At 63.0% G+C, this 20,500-nt stretch overlaps 1 protein-coding gene across 1 annotated transcript in view; it reads right to left on the bottom strand.

The window, feature by feature from the left end:
• TTC34 (tetratricopeptide repeat domain 34) overlaps positions 1-1,561 on the bottom strand; it is a 27,807-nt gene extending 26,246 nt beyond the window's left edge. Inside the window, exon 1 of the mRNA XM_012662207.1 lies at positions 1,489-1,561. Within this exon, the coding sequence (XP_012517661.1) occupies positions 1,489-1,561 (73 nt within the window). The remainder of the gene's footprint in view (positions 1-1,488) is intronic.
• Positions 1,562-20,500: the final 18,939 nt, after the last annotated feature.

Here is a 20,500-nt window from a genome sequence, read left to right as displayed (position 1 = left end):
GTTTCATTGGCCCAAGGGACATTTTATAAAGTGGCTGGCACCACACGTTTTCACTGAATCTGCGCAGCAGCCCCAGGGGTGGGCGCAGCCGCTCCTGCCGCGTGCGCGCGGGGAGCTGGCAGGTGCAGGTGGCAGCCGGGCCGTGTGCACCTCGCCGCCCCCCCCCCGAGTGCTCCCTGAGGGAGGGGCCAGAGGGGAACAGAAGGGACTCACACTGGGGGTGTCTACAGCTCCCGACACCCCATCCCTGTCTGCCCCCCTGCAGTCCAGGCCACAGAGAACCCTTGATGTCATTCCTGACTCAGTGCCTCTCTCTGCACGTGGCACCACCCACGATCCGTCCTGACTCAGACCCACCGTTTCCCCCAACTCTCCCCCGATCCGAACCCCTTTGTCTCCGTCCTGAATCGTCACCCTAGACCTGGCCACCAGCCCCCACCAACACGCCCCATGGCCTGGACCCCCCCCACTCTTTTTCCCCAAGGGCTTGGCACACGCTGCTTCTGCTGCCTGGCGTGTTTCAGGCTCAGCTCAAATGACACCTCCTCTGAGAAGCCTTCCCTGACCACCGGCTGGAGCAGGACCTGCGTGTTCCCGTTTTCAAAGCACAGATTTTTCCTGGGTGTTCCGAACCAGCAGGGGCCTGCCTGTCTTGTCACTGTGGTGTCAGCCCCGGCGCATCCCCTGCCCACCACAGGAAGGACTTGGCGTGCGGTGAAGGAAGTGCCGGAGAGGCTTCCGCCCTGGCCACTACGGGGGCGTGCGTCGCTCTCCTACCTTGGGGTTTGCTGCTGCTGGGGCGGCGTTCAAGCGCCCGGCTGCACGCTGCCAGGCAGTCCTCATACCTGCCGTCGTGGAGCAGAGCTTCGGGTGACAGCGTGTCACTCCGGGTGCCCCCGGGGTCCAGGGCCTCCAGGAGCCTCCGGCTGTCGGTCTCCCACTGGCCGGCGCCGTCCCCAGCCTCGGCGTGCCCCGAGAGGTAGTCCCGGAGGGCGCCGACCAGCACGGGCAGGTAGGGCTGCTGGTGGGTGCGGATGAAGGCCACAGTCTGCTCGGCGCCGGAGGCGAAGGCCTGGAGGTAGGCGGCCACGCCGTCGGCCGCCCGCGTCCCGGACAGCACCCAGGCCAGGGCCCGGGTCAGCCGCAGGGCCAGGACGTGCTGGGACTGGGCGTCCAGCAGGGAGCCGCAGCGCCGCGCCACTTCCTCGTGGTGCCCGCGGGCCAGCAGCCCCGCCAGCAAGTGCAGCACGGCGGCCGGGTGGTCTGGGCAGAGGGCGCCGAGGAAGGCCGAGGCCAGGGTCCCTGTCAGGGAGACCACCGCCATGCCGTCCCAGTGGATGCTGGGAATCTGGCCGTCCCCACGGCACCAGGCTTCCAGGGTGGCCACCACGGGCGCCCCCCGAGCCTCGGCCAGGGCAGCTCGCACGCTCCGCACGGCCGAGGGCGCGTGGCAGCTGAACGCGGCCAGGTAGAAGGCGGTGGCCACGGGGGGCTCCCCCAGGGCCAGGTGCTGGTCTCCCTCCCGGCAGAGGCAGGCCACGAGCTCCTGGGCTGCCATCATGCCGGTGGCCCCAGTGGGCCCGTGTCCAGTCCTCTCAGCACCTGGGGGAGGAGGAGTGTGGTTAGTGGTTGGGGGTGGGGTGCGGGGGTGGGGGTGGCCAGCCCTACTGAGGCACCAGGGTTGGTGCAGAGCCTGCTGAGTGCAAACTGGGGGTCAGCCTGGAGGGCACTGCGGTCCCCTCAGGAGGTGATCTCCATGGGCTGGGGTCTGCCAGGGCCTGCCAGGCCGACTCCCAGCCCACCAGGCCTCAGTTTCCTCCTCCCCAGAATGGGACAGGGCCCTACGCTGCTCAGTCCTCTCTAAGGACACCTGACTCCTGAGCTCCCATGTGGGACTGCGGGGTCGGCCCCAGGACGGCACCCCTGGCCCCACCCAGCCCCTCCCGGCACAGGGCCCCCCAGGGCGGCTGAACCCCTGGTCAATGCGGGCAGCCTTCTCAGCGCTCCTAGGGCCACATCCCTGCCACCCGCTCATACCTGGGCAAGGCGGGGCTGGGGCAGCGCACCTGCCTGGCCTTTGGGTGGGGTGGGGGCCACGCTGGCCCAAGCCATGGGGCTCGGTTCTGAGATTGGGGTTCCAGGACCAGCCCCTGACACGCCCCTCTCCCCTCCCCAAAGCTTCTCACCTGGAGAACTAACTACTCACAGCCGTTTCTCTCCAGGTCCCAACAAGCAGCGACCCCCAGTCTCTCTCTGACTCGCACACACACAGGCACGCGGACACACGCACACACATGCAGACACATACACATGCACATGCACACACATGCAGACACGTGCACACACACGCACGCAGACACGCAGACACCCGCATGCAGACACGTGCACGCATACACATACACATGCAGACACACACACGCACACGCACATATGCAGACACATGCACACACGCACACACATGCAGACACATACACACGCACACATGCAGACACACGCACACACACATGCAGACACATACGCACACGCACACACATGCAGACACATGCACACACGCACACGCAGACACATACTCACGCACACACATGCAGACACATGCACACACACAAGCAGACACATACGCACACGCACACACATGCAGACACGTGCACGCACACGCATGCAGACACACGCACACTCGCCTGCGGCTTGGAGGCTGAGCCGGCTGTGCGCTGCGGAAGGGCAAGGCCCTGGTGACCCCAGGGCCCTCGTGGGCTGGGGACAGAGGGTGTTGGGCACGGTGGCTCCGCAGAGACGCCGCTGTGGGTTGGGGGTGGCAGATCTTCCGTCTCCCGGGACAGCGTCAACACCTGCAGTTGCCTGGTGCTCAGCGCGCCCCCCTGTGGCCAGACGCGCTGACCGAGGTCCCACCCCCTGTCCCCGGCCCAGGCCTGCCGCTTCCTAGGGCGCCGCAGAGCAGAGAACTGGAGCTCAGGGGTGGCTGCCAGGGTGGAGCTGCCCCCCAGGGCTGCCCCTCGGCCCTGCCCAGGAGCCCCCGGCCTCCTTCCTCCCACAGGGGAGGACGGCAGCACACTTGGGCTCCGTATTTGTACCCAGAACTCGTCCTCGGCTTCTCTGGGGGCCCTTCGCCACCCAGCTGCGCCCCTCTTCCCGAGGACCCCCATCCGCCTGGGCTCCTGGGGTCTGCCCCCACCCCTGGCCCTGGTCCTCATGCCCACAGGCTGCGCCCTGCGCCGGGCGGGTGGGACCAGACCCTTCTCTGCACGTCCTGCTCCTTCAGCCCTGGCAGCCTGTCCTAGTCCTGAGCCTGCTGGCCCTGGTGTCCTGACTGTCAAGGGGAGGGGCGGGGGTGGCTGGAGGGAGGCAGCTGCCCTGGGGTGGGCGCAGTGGAGGCCAGGCCAGGGGCAAGGGCCCCTCCCAATTCATGAGGCCGGGGAGCCGGGATGCCAGGCCAGCGCCGGCTCTGCTGCGGGGCTCAGGGAATTCGGGGAGCACCTGCTGGGGGTGTGGGGCCCCGGGAGCGGGGCACAGTGTCTCTGATGTCCTCCTCGGTGCCTGGGCCTCCTGGGATGTGTCCTTCTGGCCCCTGGGCTGTGGGCAGGGGGGAGTCGGGGCCCCGGGGTCAGCGGGTGGCCTGCCTGTCTGACCCCGCCTGGCTCTTTAGCTCCTGGACGTTCGCAAAGGCACAGCGCCCGTGCGGTCACTGCAGCGGTGACAGTGCGTTAACGGGTTTCCCATGACTTTGATTACTTTCATTTTAATTACCCTAATTAGGCGAGAGCGGTAATGGAGCGGGGCTGTCGCCAGGGCTGTGGGGAGGGCCTGGGGCGCAGAGGTGGCAGGTCTGTGTGACAACTGCGGTCACATTAGCCCTGATTGGTCCCCTGTGTCTCTGCCCAGGTGCCCGGTGCCCGAGGACCCCCAGGCACTGGCCAGATGGCCCTGGCAGCGTCGGTGGGCTCCGAGCCATCTCCACACCCTGTCTCGATTTCTGGTTCTGCCATGGACAAAACAGGCGCCAGAGCTGGGCAGGGCGGCCGAGGTTGGTGGCCGGGGGATTCTGGGACTCAGGCCCCTGAGCAGGTGTCTCGGTGCTGGTTCTGGTTACTCTAGTCCATTATCAAGAGATTTCCACCATTTCCCGCTCGGCCTGGCCGGCGGGAACTGATCGTTTCCCTTTGCCCTGCTGCCCCGCCAAGACTGGGCTGGGACAGACAGCGTGGGGCCGTCAGGACTCATCCGAAGCTTCGGGGGACGTGGGATTTCACCGTGATGGAAGCAGCGGGCTCCGGCTACAACCCTGCAAATGCCCCGGGGGGGCCTTTCCTGCTGCCCTGGGGGTTGGGCCGGCCCGGCGGCCTCCACTTGGGCATCCAGACCCCGTAGGTGCGAGGGGAGGACTCCCGGCATCCCAACTGGCCCAGAATGAAGGGGCTGCCCCAGGGGACCCGGGCTCCCACGCTGGGGGCCAAGCAGGAGCATGTGGACCTCACCCAAGGTGCTCCCAGGAGGACCCCCAGTGGGCAGGACCCCCCGGTCACACCGTGGACTGTGGGATAAAGACTCCGCCAGCTGGGCAGGGATCTGAGCCTCGTACCAGAATTTTCCGAGACAAGTCAGAAATGAAACAGCTCAGTGAGCAGCAGGTCAGCCTTGGGGCCGACCTCACATTTCTGTGGCTCTTGCCACAGGTGAGCTGCCGAGGCAGGTGCAGGCGGGTGCTGGCTGCACCTTTCTGCAGGTGGCACGAGCAGGGGTCGCCTGCCCTGTGTTCTGCCAGGGAATCGTCACGGGCCCTGAGAGGATGGGGTTAGGGAAACCAGCGCACGCGTCGTCTCTGCAAACACCCGCCTGGCGGTCAGCAGCCGCCCTTGCCCGCCCCTGCCCTCCAGATCCCTAAATGCCCCTGAAGTTCAGCCCCATCCCAAGCCCCCTGCCCGTGCCCCGCGGTGGCCCCATCAGGACAGCAGCTCAGAGGCGGAGGCCTGGGCCCCTCCTGACGCTGTGGCTGCTGTCACTGCTGGACCCAGAGCAGGGCCCTTGTGAACCCTGGAGGCCGGCGGCTGGGCCTTGTCCCCCCCAGCGCCTGGCACACGAGGGAGAGGACGGCCACGCGGCCCAGGCCCTGGTGCCTCCCCGCCCCCCGCAGGTGCTCGCCTGGGAACACAGACTCATCTTGGGTAAGCCAGCCCCAGCTAGAAAGGGAAACCCACAACGACAGCCCACGACTGTGCCCCAAACCCCAGAAAGGGCAACCTGGGGCTCTCGGGGTGCCGGCCGGGAGCAGGTGCGGCCCGGCCATTCTCCAGGCTCAGCTCCCGCTCACGCCTGCCCGAGGCCGCCTTCGTCCCATGCACCCAGAGCACTCTCTGAGGGTGCGTGAGCCCACCCAGACCCCACGGTTTTACCTGGGGCAGCATCCAGGAGACCCAGAGAGAGCCGGGGACCAGGGTGGAGCCAGGGGTCCTGGCTGTCACCGGATGAAATTTCAGCCCGTCTTCCCTGCCGCCAAACAGGCAAGAATTGCAGGTAGAGGGGGGCAGGGAGGTCAGGGTCCTGCCGGCGCCTGCGGCAGGAGGGGCCTCTCCTCTCAGCGGCAGCCGGCAGGCAGGGCAGGTGCCGCACCCACTGGGGAGCTGCCTCCTCTCTTCCCTGGTGCTCCTGCCCCTGATCAATAATGCAGGGGAGGAACAGCCCTCCTCCCGCACCCACCGCCTGCTGCGCTCCTGGCTGTGCTCTCAGTTGCAGGGGTGGTTTCTGAGAGCCACTTTCTGCTCTGGGGGCCCGTGCGGGTGGAGCCGAGGGGTGGGTGCCTGTTTGAGGAGGAACAGTTTGGGACATGCACGTCCTGGCACCAGGGAGATGGTGTCAAAGCCCAGGGCCTTCCAGGTGCCCCTGGACTGAGAGCTCAGCTGTGGACTCCGAGGGGCGTCTGCCCAGCAGGGGACCAGCCCCTGTGAGTGGTTTCCGAGGCCCAGGCTCTGGGTGCCGCCCCACAGGGGCTTGTCAGCCCCGCAGCTTCCTGCCGGGCATGTTGGGCATCTGGCCACCTGGCCATCAGGGGTGAGCAGAGTGAGGAGGTGCCAACCTGCGCCCACACCCGCATCCTGTCCACCTGCAGGGCCCCCGCTCCCCCGTCAGAGCATACCCCCAGCAAGAGCAGTTCTCATCTCCCTGCCTCCTGCCAGGCCACCCTCCTGTTCTGCTCACTGCTGGCTCGGCAACCCGCCCCTGCCCCAGGGCCTTTGCACTGTCCCCGCTGCCCCACCCTCCACTCCTGCTCAGCCTCTAGGCCTTGGCTCAGTCACCCTCTCTGCCTCCCCCTGCCCGCTTCTCTGCCCAGCCTGTGCTCGCTGCCTCCTCCTCACATGTGGGCCCAGGAGCAGGGGTGGGTTGGTGCCACCCAGCAGGCGCCTGGCATGTAGGAGAAGGAAGGAGGGTGCAGTGGCCATGTCTCCTCGGATCCGGGTCACACTGTGCAGGGGAGTCTTGCATCACGCACCTCCCCAGATCCGAGCCTTGAGTGGTCACTGACCGTCCCTGCTGGGCAGCAGATCCAGGAACCGGCTCCTTCGAAACCCAGAAGCCTGAGAGGTTCCTGTCCCCCCTGCAGCCCAACTTTCCCCTTTGCCTTTGCCATCCCCAGAAACTTTGCAACCAGCGGCCGAGGGGAGATTGATGGGCGCGGAGCTGGCCGGCCCGCCGGTTTGTGTACACAGCCTATGTGGGTTTGAACTAACGAAGTTTATCAGCGCGGCACCCAGGAATCATTAATCACGCAGAAAAATAACACGACGAAATGACTTTTCAAAATGCCATCGGTATAATTATCATCTTGCCCGTTACACTAAGTGCCGCCATTTATATCTGTGATACTTCAGTATGCAAACAGTAATTAACGTGGTAATGAACCGGGGGCCCCAGAGCCTCCCCTCCCTGAGCTAATTTGCATGTTAATTATCATTAGCGACCAGGGAAACAAGTTATAAACAGCCTAATTAGCAGCCGGATCATTTTTACAAGAAATCGCGTGCACTTTGACACTCGAGCAAGTGCGAGATTAATGAAGTCGGTGAGGCGGCGCCCCCTGGGGTTGGGGGGTGGGTCCTCGCGCCGTGGCCTCCGTGGCACCCTCCACAGGCGCTGTTAGGAGGAGCCGGGGCCTGGGCTGGCCGGATGCTGCTGGGGCTTGGGCTTCCCTCTCCTGCTGTGGTCTCGGGGTGCTGAGGAGGAGGCAGGGCGGGACCATGGAGGGTGGGCATCCCCGGTAAAGAAAAACCATCCTGACACGCGTTAGTGCGGCAAGAGAGACTTGATTCAGCACTGCTGCGTGGGAGAGGGGGGTCGGGCTCAGCTCTCAGCTCAGCTCAGTCCCCCCAGGACGGGGGCGAGGGGGGACGAGGGGGGGACTCATGGCCGAGGGCGGAGCAGGGCGGGTGCGAAGAGGACACCTCGAGGGCCGGGTCCTGCTCAGGGCCCGGGCTGGTCGGGTCTCCAGGGCGAGGGCTTGTCCTGGACTGACGTGGCGGATTCTCGCTGGGCTGGACTCGGCGGGCGGAGACGGGGCCCCAGTCGAGAAGGGGCTCGGGGAGCCTGTCAGAGCCGGGTTCTCTGCGCTTGCCCTGGCGCCTCTCCTGGCCCCGGGGCCCCTTGGCTGACCAAGAGGTGACAGTCATCGAGCTCCTACCGAGTGCCAGCTTGGCCTGCTGTGCCTGCCCCTGACCACCTGCAGAGCAGCCCTGGGAGGGGTGAGGACAAAGCCCCTGTTTTGGCAACCTGGGAACCTGGCACAGAGGCACAGGCAGCCCCACGACAGCTGGCAAGCCGGGGCCTCTTACCATGCCAGGCTCACCTGCCGCCTCCCCTTGCAAAGCGCCGTCCCGCACACGCCTGCACGGCCCCCGCGGCCCTCTTGTCTCCGCTAGGAGCCTTCCTTGGGAGCGACCCCTGCTCCTTCCCACCTTATTTCTGTTCGGGCTCTTGCCTGGCGGTGACGTTTTACGGCTGTCTCCTGGCTAGGGTTGGCTCACCAGGGTGGTCACCAGGGTGGTCACTAGGGCCAGAGCGGCATGGCACAGGTGGGTTCATTAACACCGTGGCGCTGTGGCAGGTCTGGCTGTCCCTCTCCAGAGCAGCGAGTGTGACTTGGGAGGGATTCTCATCGGGAGCTTACACCTGGCAGGCCGCGGGGTCCGTGTTGAAGCTGTCCCCTCTGCCGCTGCAGCCCAAGGCAGCCGCAGACCACAGGCAAACGAGCGGGCCAGCCCTGTTCCCTCGCACCGAGATTCGCACCTGACAAGCAGGAGGCCGCGAACACCTGTGAACACCTGCCGCGTCAGACTCCGCCCATGCTCCGTTCACGTCCTCGGGCCTCACCTGCTCTCTCCTGGTTCCACGTGGGCTCTGGGCGGTTTCAAACAGGCACCACCTGTTGGAAAAAGCTGCCTCTCGTCTCCTACCTGGGCTTCCTGCTGTCACTGCCGCTGGTCCGTGCCCAAAATGTGCAGGGACAGTGACGCCCCGTGGGCCAGTGGAGCTGGGGACGGTGACTACCACCCTCTCCTCTCCTTTCCTGCGGCACAGGAGAAGGCCCCGGGCACAGGTCGCTGCTGGGGGAGCCACGAACCAGGTATGTTGAGGGGACAACCTGGCGACGTGGCTTGCTCTGGGCCACCCTCCGCTGCTCCCCCTCCCCTGCCCTCACCACCTCTCCCGGGGTTGCTCCCCCAGCAGGAAACAGCCCAAAGCCCCCGCTGGGCGGTGCTTTCTGGGGAGCTGCGGTCAGGGTGGTCCAGGAAAGCAGACCCTGGGGGTCACCCGCTGGGCTGCGGGCCTGGGTCCCCGGTGCTGGTGGGAAGTGGGGGTGGTCACAACCCCCCCGCAGCTTTCCCATGCTCCGGCTGCCAGGCGGGGCGACTGGGCCGAGGTGCAGGCGGAGGGCGGCCCGGGGACTTTGGGGATGGTGGCAGTGCGTGGCGCGAGGACAGTCGTGTTGATGAGGGTGTGACAGGGCTGCCCTCTGCTTTCCGCAGTGGAAGCCTTGGGAGGAAACAGGGGTTTGGGGGCCGCCGTCCGACAACAGGCACTCTGCGCCCTGCGGGGCTTGGGACGCGGTTCTGGGCGTTTCCCTTGGAGCTGCAGGGCGGACCCTGCCGAAAGTCAGGCCTGGGATCCCGTGGTGGGACAGCGGCACCGCAGAGGTGACCGGCGCTCAGGTGACCTCCTGTGACGAGGTCAGGGTCCTACGGTGAAGAGAAGAACCCCGAGAACTGGGCCGGGACATCGAGGTGGGGGGGGAAAGAGCCCGAGGAGGGCGGGAGCGGCCCCACCCTCTCCTTGCTGGAGCCCCCGGGCTGCCGCCTGTCGGGACGGGGTGGGGGCTGAATGGGGCCACTCGTCCCTTGTCCTCACGCGCTGCCAGCCAACCGCCGTCCCACGGCCGGGGAGGAAACATCCTCCTCCGGGGAGGCAGGAGACACGGCGGCAGCCAGTGGTTGCGCGAGAGAAAACCGCCGTCCCGAACCTCATCGCAAATGTGCTGCCTGACGCGCGCGAGGCCCCCAACCCCTCCCAGTCCCAGCCGACCGCGGCGTCACGCTCAGAATTCACGATCTTGTGACCGTCAAGTCTGGACGTGGCAGCCCCGACCCGGAGACCTGCTCGCCTGGCAAGTCACGGCTTTGCCAGGGATGCAGCCGCCAAGCTGGGGACGGGACCATCCCGGTGTCCAGCCCCACCTGGAAGGGGAGGGGACGGTCCCCCGTGGGGTGGGGGTGCCGCTCTCCCCGCGGCCCGCTTTCCTTTCCTGTCTTCCTTGGCCACGCCGGCAGGGCCTGGGACAGGGTCACCTCTGAGGAGCTTTCGGGGCCAGGGTGTGATGTCTCTGGCCAACACCGTTGTCTTGAAATCTTTTTAAAAATGGGCGGATTTGATCCCAGGCAGCGCCACACCCCAAAGCTGCACTGGCAGTTCCTTCCCAGCCCGCTTCTCTCCTTAGACGTAATCTCAGGCATTTACCGAGACCCCCTAGTCCCACCAGGGGCCTTGCAGAGGGCGCGGAGCCCTTCCCTGATTTGGTCTTTGTCCCCACGTGGTGTCTTACCTGGCAGGTCCTCTTCTGGCCGTCGGGGAGCACAGGCCGCCCTGGGCTCTGGGCACCTTTTCTCTTTGCTCCACTCGGGTGGACGCCGGGCGACTCTCGGAGCCCCTCCCTCCCGTGGGACCCCGTGTCCGACGCGGCCGAGCAAAGCGGCCCACAGACCCGGATCCGTCTCAGAACCTCCCACCAGAGGTTCCGCTCCCGGTCACCCCAGGCAGCTCCTCATGAACCTTCTTCAGGATCTGGGGCGCCGAGCTTCCGGGGAGTTTATTCTCCCCCAAGGCAGCGACAGGATGCCGTGGAGGTCGTGGCCGCGACCCTACTCTGGCTGTGACGCATTTCTTCTGTGCCCGTCAGCTTTTGCTGCAGGAGCAAATGGGCCCGGTGTCGTGGTGTTTTAGAACAGTTTGCTCCTTGGACCCTTCCCTGGGCACTGCTGGTTGCCGCTGGCTGGGGAGGGCAGGGCCACCGCGGGCAGAGCCAAGCCGTGGCAGCTGAGCACGCAGACGACACGTCCACTCCCACCCCATCAGCCAAAGCAGGCAAGATGGCCAAGTCCAGTCTGCCCACAGCGACGGGTCATTGTGAGCACATAATAGTCTTCAGCAGGGGCTACAAGAAAGCAGTTCTTCACGTTACATGTTTGGGAAAATACAAGGTCAGATACAATTAAATGTGTTCTCCCCTCCCTGCTGCAGGACTTCTCAGAGCCTTTAATAGGCTAACATGTGGCGGTGTCCCTGAATGGGACTGTAGGACACAGTCTCTCCCAAATGCCTTCCCTGGGGAAACATTCCCCTGCCCCAGAGAACTTAGAGCCCTTTGTGTGGGATGCCGGTTTCACGGTCAGTGTGTGATTTGGGGAGTTGACTGCTTAGTGACTAACATGATTAACCTAAATGTTCTGTGCGGCTGCGTTTAGCGTGACTCACCGCCAGGGTTGCTGGTGGAGTTCGGACGGATGTCATTTTATCCCCCAGGGAAGTCTTGGTCTCACCCTACGGTGGCCCGATGAAGGGCCAAGTTCAAGGGAGTCCGGTGGATGTTACAGGGGCTGGAAGGGCGAGGGGCGCACGGAGTGTCTTGGAGCCGGGTGAGACGCCCCCGTCTGAGAGGAGCGCCGAGAGCTCTGACACACTCACCTTTCTTGCTGCAGTGACAAACCAGCCCAGCATCTCGGTGGCTTGGACACGTTTCCTTCCTGGTCCCGTTCTCTGGGGACCGCCGGTTGGCTGCAGCTCTTCTGGGCTCTGAGGGGTCATCTGGTCTTGACTCAGGTCAGCCCAGGCTGAGCGAGGGTGGCGCCTTCCCTGGGGACACTGGGTGGTGACCGCATGTAAACCCGCGGGCTTGGACGGGGAGACCAGCCCTTTTTAGGTCTGGAGCCCACTTCGCGGTGGTTATAAAAACCGTGGCCGTGCGTGGGAAAGGTCACCACCGCCAAAGGAGGAACCGTCCCTGTCCCCCTGGAGAATGGGGTCAGACACAGAGTTGGCACAACAGAGCAAAACGATCGTGTTTGTGTTTTGTCGGTAAATTTAGAAATAATCTCTATTTGGTATTTTAAGTACTTGCAGCATGTAAGGGAATTTGGCACGTTAGTTGCCCGATAGGTTAGCCTTGTGATTCTAGTTTAAAATTTTTAATCGCGCAATCGGTTCAGCTTTGCAATTTTAAGTTGAGCAGCATAGAGTGAATTTGCTGAGTTTGTGAACAGTGTTGGAATTCTAAGGGCATTTAAAGATGTTTCTGTATTTATCAGGCTAACTCATTAGACATACAATAGTTATTAACAAGGACTTGGGAAGGTTTGCTTATGAGACAAGGGCACTACTTAGAAAGGAAATAAAATTTATTCTGCTTATAAGTCTCTAAAATACTTAAAGGAATTTAATTATGCCCCGCTCCTTAAAAATGATGGTTGCAATTTTAAAATTAGAAAAAGAAGAGTAATATTTCTGCTCGCTACTCAGGAGCTTCAGGAAGAATCGGGTTTTTACCTTTGTAAGAGCTGAGACCCCTGTGGGGGGCAGCCGGGGCCGGGTGGCTGAGAGCAGGAGGGCGGGGCTGGTGGCCCGACGAGGGCCAGGAGGGGCCTCCGGGCCGAGGATGCTGGGGGGCGGGTGTCTGCCCCCGGACTGTGGGAGCGGCCGACCCTTCCGCTGCCAGCCCGCCCTGAGTGTGGGCTCTGCCCAGGGTCACCCGGGAATGTATCCAATCAGCAACTCAGAGCCCCGGAGATCCTGGGCCAGCCAGTGCTGAGCGGGACAGGGACCCTGGGGTCTGGGTCAGGTGGCACTGACCTGGGGTTTGGTCACCTTTTTGAGTGTTTCCCGGGCCGTGGGAGTTTCGACGACAGAGCCACAGCAAAAGGGCGGTTCTCTTCTTTTGCTATTTCTTTCCCACGATACTGAAACAGCATGTTATTTTAAAGATATCAAAATTCCATTTAAAAAAACCAGAGAAACTAAATATTTGCCACATTTGAGATATGAAAGTGCCTAAGTATATTACAACATGAAGCACAAATATAAATCTGTAAAACCATAAACACCAAACGTATATGATTATTCTAAGATAAAATATTGGCTGAGAAATAAATTAAAGGGAAGTATTTTATTAAAAAATTCAACATTGTATAATAAAAGAAAAGCCAGAGAAAAGCTCTTTCTGACTCTCAACACTCTAGAAAACGGCAGAGAGATTCTTGTCACTCCAGACATCTCTCCCGCAGCCTTCCGTTTTGAGTGATCCCGTCCGCGCCGTCAGCTACGGCTGCTGAGCAAACCTCCCCCAGCAGCGGCCTGGAACAGTCCCCGCGGATGACCGTCCTGTGTTCTGGCCAGCGGTGGATTGGGTGGGTGACCCTGCAGATCCAGGCTGGTCGTCGCCTGCTGGGGGCTTTGCTGGCTGTGGGCTGGGGCACCGCCCACGCGGTCTCTCGTCCTCCAGCGAGCGAGGCTGGGCCCGCCGTGTGGCAGAAACGGGGGGATTGATCGAAACACCCAGGCCACCTTGAACCTGCGTGCCGCCCCTTCCACCGCCGTCCACGGGTCAGCCAGGTCCCCGGGCGCGGGGTCAGACCACATCTCGTGGGAAGAGTCGCAGCACCAACCACTCCCTGTGCGACCGCTTCTCGGACTTTGAGATGATCTTTTAGGGTCTCCTTTTAAGGGGCTGTCCTCCTGTACCGCCCGCGCTGCCCCCACTGCTTAGAGGGAGCGTTTCCGGTTCTCCTCCTCCTCTTGGGTTTCATCCCATCCGCACGGAGATTCGGACGCCATTCCTGCCTCGTCAGTCCTGCGTTACGCGCACGTCTCTGTGGCAGCCCTTTGGGGCTGGAATGACTCTTGCCCAGCAGCTGCGGTGCTGCGACGTGGCCGCTCGACGTGGCTCCCGTGGGTGGGAACCACTGTGGCTTCTCGGCGGCTCTGCATGGCTCATCTTTTTGAATAAATTGAGCAGTTGAATTATTGATCCAAATGTCATGATGTAAAAGATTGGATTTTGATTTCTTAAAAATACTGAAATCATGGCAGTATACTAGGGAACCCGCTAGGGCCTCAGTTCTTAAAATAGCATGGTATTATGGGATGCCCGGGTACAGGAGTCCTGGAAACTGGGGTTGCCTTGCGGGCCGTGTCCTGCAGGGTGGGGCTCCCTGCTCAGCCCTGTCCCGCACCTTCCTGTAGCCCCGGAGCGAGGCCCCTTGGCCACCCTGGCCTCACCCTCTTGCTGTCTGGCTGCGGCCTGTTGTGGTGGCTTTGACCCTGACCCCCTGACCCTGGTGTGTGCCAGAATTGTCTGAAACTGCCTCTTTGCCCTCCCCTGGGTGGGTGGGGGACTCAGTACCCGGCCCCCCTTTTCCGGCCCCTCCCTCTACAGTGTTGCAGACGCCTCCACGCCCTACAGGGCCCAGAGCTGGGTGAGGGGCACGGGCTGGGGCAGGGCCACCCTTGTGCTGCTGTGACCGGGCCTTGGGTGTTGGCTGGGGGCCCCTCACAACTCGCCACTGCGGGGACTAGGCCCCCGACAGACCCCCTGCTGCCTTCCCTCCTGGGGTGCTCAGGGCAGGCAGGTGCCATTCTGCTGGGCGCCCGGCTCGGGCCTGGCCTGCCGGGCTCTGGTGTCAGTGCTCTGCTCGTGTCTTCCTCACCGGGAAGCCGAGAGCTTTCCCCAAGCGCCACAAACACAAAAGCCCTATGTGCACATGTGCGTGCACATCTGCGTGTGAGTATGTGTGTGCACAAAGGCATACATGTGGGCATATGCTGCGTAGGTGTGTGCATACACATACACACGTGTATATGTTGATGGGAGCATGCAAGTGCATGTGTGTCTGCATGTGTGTGCATGCATGTGCATGTTGCGTGCATGTTCAGATGTGCCTGCCTGTACACGTTATCACATGAGTGTGTGCACATGTGCTCATATCCCGGGCCATCATTGAAACCTGGTGCCTGCACAGCGCTCACCCCATGCAGGCGTGCTCACCGTCCGCCCGTGCAGTGCCCCCGAGCCTGAGCGCCCTTCTGGGGGACAAGCCTCACCCCTCTGGGCGGTTATTGGCACGCCGGCTTCCGAGTCCTCTTCCAGGCACCGCGCACAACTTTATGTTCTTTCTTGTAAAATGGCCACCGAATTGAAAAGCTTCACACCCCACATAACTGGATCTACCCCAGCCCTGTTTACAGTGGAGGAAACCGAGGCACAGAGAAGTCTAGGCATTTGTGCAGGGCCACGGGACCACCGAGCACCATAGCTCCTCTCCTCGCACCTGAACGTGTGGGCAGACCTACACACATCTGCACGCACTCCCCACACGCATGCACCTAAACACACCTACATGCACCTACACAACTGTACGCACACACCTGCACGCACAGCTAAACACCCCTGCACACACACACCTACACACACACACACACGTGCATGCACCTACACACATGTGCACACACCTACACACACCTATACACATGCATGCACATACCTACATGTGAATGCAGATCCACCTCTGTGCCTCAGTTTCTCCACCTCGGTAAGGCGTGGGGGAGGACCCTGATGCTCCCAGGGCTCTTCCTGTCCACGGGTGAGAAGAGAGACCCCCGGAGAGATGTGTTGTTGTCCATGATGGGGCACGAGGGGGCTGAGCAGTTTCACCTCCAAGCAGCTGTGTTTCTCAGCCGCGCCTCAGTTTCCTGCTCGATAAAGCAGGGCTAACGATGCCTCCCGAGGCTGTGGAGAGTGGGTTGGGGCCCCCCCGGAGCTGCTCACTGCCAGCGTCCATCAGGCCAGCGCCTGGAGGGAGAGTCTGTGGCTGGGCCAGGCGGGGAGGCTGCCGGCTCCGCCCGCGGTCATTGCCCCTGGACGCCAGCAGAGGGAGGCCGCGCACCGCGCAAGCCCATCCCGCCCAGGTGCTGTCTCTGCAGTGCGGGTCAGGGAAGGTGGGGGCTTCAGGTGCACAAAGGCCACGGCGGCCTGGGAGGGTACGCTGGGGCTGCGGCCCCAGCTGAGGCCCTCTGGGTCCTCAGGGCCACACGGCCGGGCGACTCCCGCGGCATGGTCCGGAGTGTAAGTCGGCAACCACCCCCCCCACCCCCCGCCGGCTTCCAACTACGGGGCATCAGGACGGCAGAGGGTCCTGACTAGTGTCACCACAGACAGGGGTTTCTGGCCATCTTCTCCTACTAGTACCCTTGCCGGGGTCTCTGTCCCATGGGAGCAGGGTTGGTGGGACGTGTCCAGGGAGGGGTGCTGGCACAGTGGCCCGTGTGCCACTCAGCAGGGACAGACGCCAAGAGGTGGGCCAAGAGGCGCGTGCCTGGCACCTGAGCCACACAAAGGCGGCGGCCCGGACAGGAGAGCCCATGCAAGTGTCGGGGCTCTGGGGCGTCAGGACATCCAGGCAGGACGAGGACCAAGAGCGCCCAGCCGAGTGTCGGCCAAGACAGAGACGAGCTGCCTAGAAGCTGGCGAGGACACCGTGACATGAGCACCACGTGCACCCCAAGGGTGGCAGTGGGGGCCGGGACAGTGCTTTTGGAAATCAACGCGGCACCTGCCTGGAAAGTGTTCAGACCCTGCAAACCCACTGCTGGGACCCTCCGCAGAGGAAATGGTGCCACACGCCAAGGGGGCTCTGAGAACGGAAATGTTCATCGCAGCCTTGTTTATTTACGATGCCTGAGCAGGGAAACAATCCGGTTTTCAATACTGGGGGAATAGCTAAAAAATTATCACACAATCGTAAAATGGAGTTTTATTCTGCTAACAAAATGAATTATAATATCGAGAAGAAAAAAAATAAGCCAGGCGCAGTGGCTCAGGCCTGTAATCCCAGCACTTTGGGAGGCTGAGGCAGGAGGATCGCTCGAGGGCAGCAGTTCAAGACCAGCCCATGTGACACAGTGAGACCCCATCTCTACAAAATAAATAGAAAAATTAGTGGGGCATAGTGGTGCCTGAAGCCCAGCTACTTGGGAGGCTGAGGCGGGAGGATCACTTGAGCCCAGGAGTTCGAGGCTGCAGTGAGCTACGATGGCACCACTGCATTCCAGCTCTGGGCAACAGAGCAAGACCCTGTCTAAAAAAAAAAAAAAAAAAAAAAAAAAGAAATAGGACACGTATTCCTTTCCTGCGGCTGCTGTAAAAATTCCCATAAACTTAGTGCTTAAAACAGCACAGACTTACTGTCTTACAATCCTGGAGCCAGAGCCCGACCGTCAGGCGTGGGCAAGGCTGGGTCCTCTGCAAGGCGAGGGCGGAACCGTCCTTGCCTTTTTCAGCTCCTAGAGACCCACATCCCCGGGCTCAGGGCCCTTTGCCCTCCTCAGAGCTGACAGGTAGCATCCTCCAGTCTCTCTCTGACTCCCACCTCCTGCCCCTCTCATGAGGACATCTGTGGTCGCCTTGGGCCTCTGGGTACTCCAGATAATCTCCCTTCTCAAGATCCCTAACTTAAAGGGACCGTCCGCAAAGTCCCTTTTGCCGGGCGTGATGGCTAATTTTATGTTGATGTGGCTGGGCCACGGGGTGGCCAGGCGTTTGGTCAATCATGACTCTGGGTGTGTCTATGGGGGTGTTTCTGGGTGAGGTCAACGTTTGACCTGGTGGGCTGAGTGCAGCAGACGCCCTCTCTCATGTCGGTGGGCCCCGTCCAATCAGTCGAAGGCCTGAATAGAGCAAAAGGGGTGACTCTCTCCCAAACACTAGGGAATCACTCTGCCCTCACCTCTTTCTGGGTCTCGGGCTGCGGGCCTTGGGCTACAACCGCACCACCGGCACCCCTGAGGGTCCAGCCCGCAGACGGCCATCGTGTGGCTTGCCGGCCGTCACAGTCCTGTGACCCGATTCCTTATAACTTTCTCCTTCCGCACACGCACCCGCTGGCTCCGTTTCTCCCGGCCCCAGGTAGACACATCAACGTAATTTCTCGCAATTTTCTCAATAATCCCAGCACCCCTTGCCTTGCTTACCTGGAGAGCCCCGGCTGGCGCACCAGGTCTGGCTCCCGTGCGCAGGCTCTGGGATTAGGACGGGGGCTTCTGTGGGGACCACTGCCCGCCGACTGCGTGTAGACGGTGCCGTCGTGACCCTGACGTGCTCTGAAAGCTGACGGTGTCGTCTCTGGGTGCTGGGATTGCGGTTGACTGTTTCTTCTTTCGACATTTCTGGATGTTTAGGCTTTCTGTCCTAACAGGAGAATAGAAATGTAAGTCAGGCGCCCCAGCCCAGGGAAGCAAGTGCCCGGGGGCCCCAGTCGGGGAGCCATGGCTTGGGGCCCGCCCCGGAGCACCCGCCTCGGGTGTGGATCCTGGATTGAGCCTCCTCCCTCGGCCTCGTGTCCGGGCTCTGGAGTCACCCGGGTTTGCTCGGCGAGCGCAGGGCGGGCGAGGGGGCAGGGATGAGGGTGCCGCCCCCAGGGCCTGGGAGAGGGGACGCAGGCTGAGTCCAGGCAGGTGGGTGGGCTTCACCTCCCACCAGGCTCCATGCAGCCCGGTCCCTCCTTGAAGCTCCCCCAGGCGTGGCCAGGTGAGAGGGGTCTCTGGGGTTCCCAGGGTGTTTCTGGGGTCCCCGGGATGTTTCTGACTGGGGTACACCTGTGTGGTCACCTGCTCTGACTCCGGTCCTCCCTCCTGCGGCCTCCGGCTGAGGTCTGTGGGGTGAGGGTTGCCTTCCAGGGATCCAGGACCCAGGCAGGGGTCGGGGCGCAGGGGTAGAGTGCTGGAGGTAAGGTCAAAGGTGAGACCTCTAGGGAGGGGTGGGACGTTGCCAAGCCTGGGGTCACCGTGGTGAAAAAAGGTGAATTGCAGCCTCTTCGCTGCAGGGAGGGAGGGAGGGAGCCCAGCCGGGGAGTCCCGGGGCAGGCGAAGTCCTAGTCGGTGTCGCGGGTCCTCTCCCTGCAGTGGTGCCATGCAGTGGGGGCTGTGCCTCGGGACCACCCCCAAAGCCCCGAGTCAGCACCTGCCTCCCCACGGCACCCTGGCTGGGGACGGAGCGACGTTTGCTTCCAGCCCCATTGTGCTTGGCTGCCAGGGCCACTGTCACAAAGTACAGACACCGAGTCCCTCATGGTCCTGGAGGCTGGAAGGTCGGGGTGTGGCAGGGCTGCTCCTCCTGAGGCCTCTCCTGGGCTTGTAGGGCCGTCTCCTCCCCGTGTCCTCACAGGTGGTCCCTGTGTGTGTCTGTGTCCTCGTCTCCTCATGCGGACAGCGGTCCTGCGGGATTAGGACCCCCGAGGGACCTCACCGTAACTTAGTCACCTCTGCAAAGACCCTGTCCCCTCGCTTGGCTGGGAGTTCAGGGCGATGGGCGTTGGGTCCCCAGCTGGAGAACCACTAGGGCAGGTGACCTTCCTCCGCAGTGTGTCTGTCTGAGGGCGACCCTCACCGTCCAGCCCTGGGCCACGTGTGGTGCCAGGGGGAGGGGCCTGGGCGACGGGTGTGTTGGGGCCACTGGAAGGCCGGCCCCGGGCTGAGCTGAGATCCCCCAGGAAGGGAAACCGCCCCCCTGGAGCTCCACCCTGGCAGGCGGTGGGAGGGTGGGGACCCCACCTCCCGGACGTCCACAGAGTGGGGAAGGGGTCGGCCCACGGGGAGCTGCTGGCTCTGGGCAGCGGGGTGTGCCCTGCACTCCTGGAGCCTCTAGGGCAAAGGGCACCCCCGGGGGCCTCCCAGAGGGGCTGTGGGCTATGCCTGGGACGGCCAGGTAGAGCAGGTGGAGACGCAGGATGGCCACTGAAGTCTGAGCCTCAGACCAGCAATGGTCCTTTTTAGGCTGAGCACGTCGCGTGCAGTATCGGGGACACACGCGTGCTAAAAGGCGATTCCTCGCGGATCTCAGATGCGTGTGAAAGCGGCGGCCTGCGTGTTGTCTGGCACTTCTATCTGCAGGGTCCCCAACCCCAAGCCCAACTGGCTGGGGACCCTTTGTCAGGGACAACCTCGCAGATGTCCCGTCCTAGGGAGCTCGCTCTGGGAAACCCGCCCGAGGCTCTCCTGGGGCTTCCTTCCCTCTGCACGAGGGGACTCCAGAGGGTCCTCGGAGAACGCGTGCTGCTGTCCGGAACTGCAGGCTGCCTCGCTAAGTTCCTGCAGGGTCTGGAAGGAGGGGAGGGAGGGAAGCTGGAGGCAGGGGAGAGGTGCTGGGAGGGAGAGGGAGAGGGAGGGAGGACAGGGAGTCCCAGCCCGAGGACCCCGTGGCCTCACTTGCTTCCGTCCATCCGTGGTTCCACCAGTGACCATGGGGCACATGCTCTGGCCCAGCCCTGGGACGCGGCCACCCCGTGGAAGTCCCCTCTTCAGTCTGACCTGGTTCCTCCAGCCCCCCAGGCCTGAGCAGGGCACCATCCAGTTGCTGCCAACCCCTGTGCGGTCGGGGCCCCAGGACACCACACCCCACCTCCATCAGCACCCCCGACCTCTCGGGGCCTCAGGGCCGTGGGCAGCTCCCCGTGGGGTTCGTGTTTGACCGTGGGAGGGCCAAGCGGGCAGACCCCGTGTCCCTAGAAAGGGGCACAGGGAGGCACAAGGTGCACACAGTTGCGCCGAGTCCACGCCGGCCACCCCGAGACAGGCGCTTGCGTGTGGCCGGCTCCTGCTGGGCAGCTGAGGACACTTGAGGCCGCCAGGTGGGGTCATCTGAGGTCACGCTGGGGCCGTCAGGTCCTGACTCCCAGCCCCTGGCTCTGTCCCTGCCCGGGGAGGGTGGCAGAGAGCTGCTTTTTAGAGCTGGTCTCTCGCCCTCCGATGCAGCCTCTGCCACCCCGCGCCTGGGGCTCAGGTCCCTGGGGACCAGATGGGCCTCTGGGTGGGGGTCCTGCCCCGGCCGGCTCCTCCGGGGCCGTGTTTAACGAGCAGCACGTGTGTCCCGGGCTCCGGCTTCCTGCACGTTGTGTGAGCCCGG

Source organism: Propithecus coquereli, unplaced genomic scaffold (assembly GCF_000956105.1).
Source record: "Propithecus coquereli isolate 6110/MARCELLA unplaced genomic scaffold, Pcoq_1.0 Scaffold757, whole genome shotgun sequence".
NCBI classification, from domain to species: Eukaryota; Metazoa; Chordata; class Mammalia; order Primates; family Indriidae; genus Propithecus; species Propithecus coquereli.
Note: the sequence above shows the minus strand (reverse complement) of the source record. Positions and strands in the feature narration are given on the sequence as shown.